The 6,000-nt window shown below is 28.3% G+C and overlaps 1 protein-coding gene across 3 annotated transcripts in view; it reads left to right on the top strand.

The window, feature by feature from the left end:
- The first annotated feature begins 284 nt into the window (after positions 1-284).
- LOC113557039 (papilin) overlaps positions 285-6,000 on the top strand; it is a 48,620-nt gene continuing 42,904 nt past the window's right edge. For all 3 annotated transcript variants that reach the window (XM_026962317.1, XM_026962318.1, XM_026962316.1), the window contains exon 1: positions 285-599. In XM_026962317.1, coding sequence (XP_026818118.1) covers positions 577-599 — 23 coding nt within the window. In that variant the 5' untranslated portion in view covers positions 285-576. The remainder of the gene's footprint in view (positions 600-6,000) is intronic.

Genomic DNA, 6,000 nt, shown 5'->3' with positions numbered 1-6,000 from the left:
GATTCGGGTGCGTGTGTGCGTGGTGCACGCCGCGCCGCCGGGGCGGCCACGTTTGTGCGTGTGAGCGATCTCGCTCTCCGTTTCCATCTCTCTCTCTCGCTCGCTCGCTCGCTCCGTCGTGCGGCGGCGGCGGCGGCAGAAGAGCGGTAATCCTCAGGCACCACCACCGGAGGCGGCGGCGGCGGCGGACGGCGGCGGACGGCGCGAAGCACCCGCAGCATCGCGGCATCCCGCGCCGTCCCGGGGACCCCCCGACAGAAAATTCAGTCGCTTTTTCGCCGCGAGTCAGTGACGACGACCCACCAACACGGAGAGAATAAAATATTATTATAACGCACACTCATCTGTCCGCCGCGGTCTACACACACACACGCGTATGCGCACGTCTGCGACGTGAACGTGTGTCTTATGCGTACCCATCATAATCGTACAATAAAACCGTACGTAACAATTAATGTACAAAAATAATTCGTACACGTAACATAATTGTAAGTATACTATTTTGGGTAAAATACACGCGTCTCCGCGCGCACTTGTCAGGCAGACGCCGCGATCGCAGTCCGACGGGCCTTCTAAATGGACGTGCTCAGACACGAGAAGTAAGAAACAATTTCTATAATTTATTATTATTTTCTTTAGATTTAATGTATATTCTATTAATATCCATGCGATTTTTTTTTTTTTTTATTATATCATACTATTTAGTTGTCGTATTAAGTGTAAATATTATCGATTAGGATTTTTCGTATTTAATCCATTTCTTTCCATATTTAAAAAAACAAAAAAAAAAATGTATAATCGGGGGATCTAAAATATGTTTTAATATAACATCCTCGGATATCGTCGTTTTATACAATATTTTCACTTATAATAAATAATGGTATATTATGCATTTATTTTCTAAGCGGCTTAATATTGTTACGTTTTATAGTTACATTTTCAACATACTTTAATTTCTTAGTTATTACAGGGCATTTCACTTAAATCTATGTACAGATCATTTATAGTTAATAAATTAAACGATAATCAGAATTATAAAACTTTATTATCATAAAGTATAATTTTATACTTTATATTTATGATACATTTTTTTTATATAAAATTCTACTAGAACATATTTATTTGTGTTTAAAATCCATAAAATCATGTCATCACTTATTATATATGAAAAAAATATAATATTCACAACTACAGGTTTAAAAATAATTATATCTTAGTAACATTTATTTTGCATAACGTAATTTTAATATGTATTGGTAAAATAATATGTATTATTAAAAAATTAATAATACGAAATGAACATTGCTCGATTAGAAAAAAAAACTAATGTTATAATTTGTTTATTCATTCCCTTAATTTTCAAAATTTATTTTTTTAACTTAAAATTCCATATTATTCTTAAAAAGAAACTTGTTATGTTAATTGTGTCATCAAATATTCCATGAAACCCACTACAGTTTTAAATACCAAAAACGATGGTCTCCCCCTAAAGATATAATCTCAAATCAAAACGAATAACTACTTTTACGATAAGTTTATGATTGTTGCCGAGTAATTATTGTTTTTATATTTGTACGTCTTTAGTTTCTGTAAGACGTAAAATGGAAGTTTTTATATACTTTAAGTTTTCGTAAGAATTATAAAGAATGAATGCACGTGTTGATTATCATATTATTATTATATATAATATTATATTGTAAACTATATTTGTTGAAACCGTCAAAAATGGAGTGCACGACATTTAATTCACTATGAAGATAAATTGTAGTATATACAGCAAGTAATAAATTATAATATTTTATAATAAATGTTCGTTTCCCACGCAGTTTTGGCGTGTGTATCGATAACGTTGATACTAATGTTAGTTATCTAACTTTTTCGTGTGATTACAGTTTATCTTCTATTCGGCTATAAGGCATCCAAATAGATCGTTTTTTACCCAAATACACATGTAATTCACAAAAATATAAAGATACAACAATTAAATATATTTATATAATTTATGTCATTATTACAAAACATTGAAAATGACCTAATAAGATAGGAAATACTAATAAGATAATGGTACTTACTTACTTTTATAATAAAATATTGAAAATATTACGAAATCTTCTTAAAAATAAATATATTTTTTTTCATTATAAGATATAATTTTGTTAATAAATTTAACAACATCGTAATAATAATGTTAACATTGCACGTGTGAGTTGTTAAGTTTAAACGAAAAAAACCCGAAGACTGTTATATGCCAACATTCCATTCATTAAACTACATTTTTAAACAGCCTCACTCGAGCCATTTAACGTGTTTTAACAGTTGGGAGACTTTAATGCTCCATTCGAATATCAAAATTTCTTTTCTCTATACAGGTACATGAAGTTGTTTTTGAAAGTTTTGAAAAAAATTATAATTGTACATCAGAATAATCGAAAAAGAACAAAAATAATTCAAACTGTTTGGTAACCTTATATATATCGGTAATTTATTTAGAATTTTTTAATACATAAAAAACCATGTGATTGAAAAAATTGATATTTCCACTAATTATATCAAAAAATATTGTAATTATTTAGGTTATTATTTTATTTTTATAAGTACTTCTAAATAAATTATAATAAATTATAAAAATTGTTTTAAAAAATAATTATTTTCAACTCATATTTTAATATTTTTTTTTTATGTTTGTATTAAATATTCGAAATTAAGGTATTTGTTGCTTCTTTTACTTAGGTTAAATTATTTCGATTCACATTAATCTATACATTTTAAATTTGATAAAAAAAAAACAAAAGTTTATTATTATTTATAATAAAATGTAGTTTTAATACAGTATATTATTATATTTATAATGATTTTTTTTATCGCCGAATAGTAACTATGCATGCACTTTGTTCAAAAAATAAAAATTATAATATTAAATTACGGAGCACTATTTACTGAATGTGTTTTTTACATGAAAATAAAAAAAAAAAATACAAAAAAAGTTTGACAAATTGGGTATGTGTATGTTATTCATTGTGTACCTTCGGGTTTTCAGTCTAGAAATTCATTAGTATTTAAAGTATTCATTTGTCTGGTATATTGGTGCGACCATATAATAGGCATGTCGTTTTTTTATTTTTGTCGTTCCGTCGAGATACAATGCATTCATTTTATTATTTTTTTTTTCACGGAGCAATGTTGTATTGCAGTATTATCAAATAATTGAATAATCGAAATAATTCTCATATATTATTTATCATTTTTGTGACTAGCAATTTGTCTCGTCTGTATAATAACTACTTATATTCCCAAAAACCATGAAACCGTGTAGTATAAATATTGGCTCATAAAAAGTAAATAATACTAAATACTAACTAATACTGCATAGGCTCGTAAGATCTAATAGTCTTATTGAGTATCTACTTAAATAAATACGAATTATACAAAATTGATATTTACGAAATAAAAACATCTTACTTTTATTTGCTAAAACATATTTTGTATAGGCATATCGTACATGGCATAAGTAAATGACAATATATTTTTTTAAATAATAATGTTTGCCTTTATCTTTTTAGCTAAGTACTTATATTGCTTATACAACAATGGTATATGGTTTATATATACATTATTTTTGATGTATTTTAGCTTTATAATTATTGTAATATAATAAATAATATTATTAAAAAAAATCAAAGTATTTGCTTTGATTAAAAGAAAACTTTTGGGTTGTAATATTGTGTGTAAGTACCAGATTAACAGTATTTCAGTAAAAATACGTTTACAATATTTGTAATTTATATATATATTTATGCCAACCTTGCGTTACTGACAGTAACGTATGAGTAGGTAATAACTTCTTCGGTAACATTCTTATGAAAATATAAACTAGTTTAAATAATAAATTACAATTTAAGAAAAAATCAAAAATATTTTAAATCGTTTAAATAACACGAATTGTTCGGTTTCTTATGATTCACATTATGGAAATTAAGTTAGAATATTATTAACAAGTTAATACTTAAGCAGTCATAATATTTAAAATAAGACCTTATTTATACTACTTTAATTCTTTAAACGTATTATTTATTCGGAGATGATGGTAAATTCACATATTTTGATATTTGAATAATTATTATTTTGTATGAAAAGCTTTATTCATTGGAAATCTTTATCTCTCTGAGTTAAATACTCAAAGTAAGAATGTCGATACATGTAAGGAAAACCGTCACTATACTTGTATGTTATATAATAATCAAGGCCTTATGTACTTCAGCACTTGCCTCTAGTTTTATTGTAATCTAATCTTTAAAATCTTATTTCTAGTTAGATTATAATGGCTAAACACGAGAAAAAGCAATCCGTTTGCTTCTTAATGTCGCTTGTCATAAAAAAAAAAACAGTTACGTTTAACACATATTTCAATTTCAACCATAATAATTAGATTGTAGTAAATAATAAATATTATACACTAAATATAAACTACAGTAGAAAAAATGACAATTATTATTTTTTTTTTGTACGGTCATATTTTTTTTTAAATTTATCCAATAAGTGCGTAATCTTATATTAATAATAAGAACGATAAGATTTGCACCGATGTTTGTAATATTATATTATTGTTGTTAATGCAATTGATGCTATAATTCGGGTACTTAGATAATTGAATGGATTAAAACATGTTTGCATGTGTCTTAAATTAGAACAATTTCAACAAATAATTAAAATGTTTTAAATCGGTTCACAATAATTGTAAATATGATATTTTTTATTCTAAATCGTGTATGTCAATCGAATAAACTTGCGCTGTATGTTTATTATGATTAAATTAAAACAAGTACTTATACAAAATTATTACGTTTCGGTCATTTTATCTTATAAATACCTATGACTCAAGTATAAATTTAAGTGTTGAAATATATTTTAAAACACGCACAAATAACTACGCAAATGTTCACGTGATTTTATAAATTATTTTTTCATATTAAAATCGAGTAAGGGTAATTTAATGTATGAACAAAAAAAAAAAAAAAAAAATAGACTCGTGAACGAACACGATCAAATCTGTATAGGTAGGCATACCTATAATAATATTTAGATGTTTTCTTGGATATCGGTTTTGTGGGAAAAATATAATCGAAAATAACAGTGATAGGTGTCTGTCAAAAAAAAAAAATCACATGCCTAGTATCGTGCCCATGGGTTTACGCTATAACCACTTATATATTTACGGTAAAGATATTGTTTTAAACAATGCACATTTCGAGTAACGGAACGTAGTATAACATTATTATGTAACACGGCACTATATACGAGTGCATCCCCGGGCGCATTTCTCCGTCTTTTTTTAGCGCCAAAACCACCGTCGCCGATTAAGAATATCCAGGATACGGTTTTTTTGCCCGGTGAAAATTTATATTTATGTATATCGATCGGATCGACGTTTTTACGCCCACGGGCGAACGGCCAAAATTGCCGTGTGCATATAATTATATTGACTCGGTAATGTCCCGCAACATTATTATACATATATATATATATTGTGTGTACAACGTTTGTGCTGGTGCGGTGACGGTTTTGCTATTAGTAGGTGCCTACTTATAATTAGCGTTGTCCAGCGATTTTTATCAATCCCCTTAGCCAACTGCGGTTTAAAAAGAGGCATGTATAAACAAAACGGAAATAATCGCGCGGCGATGAAGGCAAAGGGCCGAGGCATCTGGTGTACGAGGAGGTACTTATTGGCGATATAACGACCACTGGAAAAACAATCGAAACACCGTTGTATACACGCGCTCGTCAATTATTTATAAAATAATTTGTTATATAATTACTTTTTTTTTAAATAAATAAATAAATATCTTCTAGGTCTGTTTATTGTCCGAAGGCGTAATAGATATTTTTACCCAAATTCCAGAATCTATAGCCAAAAATTAGATCAAAATTAATTCCGCACAAAGTTTAGATTATCTGACCTTAATTATAAAAAGACCATCTCGAACAGCGTAATCAGGTCTA

This window comes from Rhopalosiphum maidis, chromosome 3, assembly GCF_003676215.2.
Source record: "Rhopalosiphum maidis isolate BTI-1 chromosome 3, ASM367621v3, whole genome shotgun sequence".
Classification (NCBI taxonomy): Eukaryota; Metazoa; Arthropoda; class Insecta; order Hemiptera; family Aphididae; genus Rhopalosiphum; species Rhopalosiphum maidis.
Note: the sequence above shows the minus strand (reverse complement) of the source record. Positions and strands in the feature narration are given on the sequence as shown.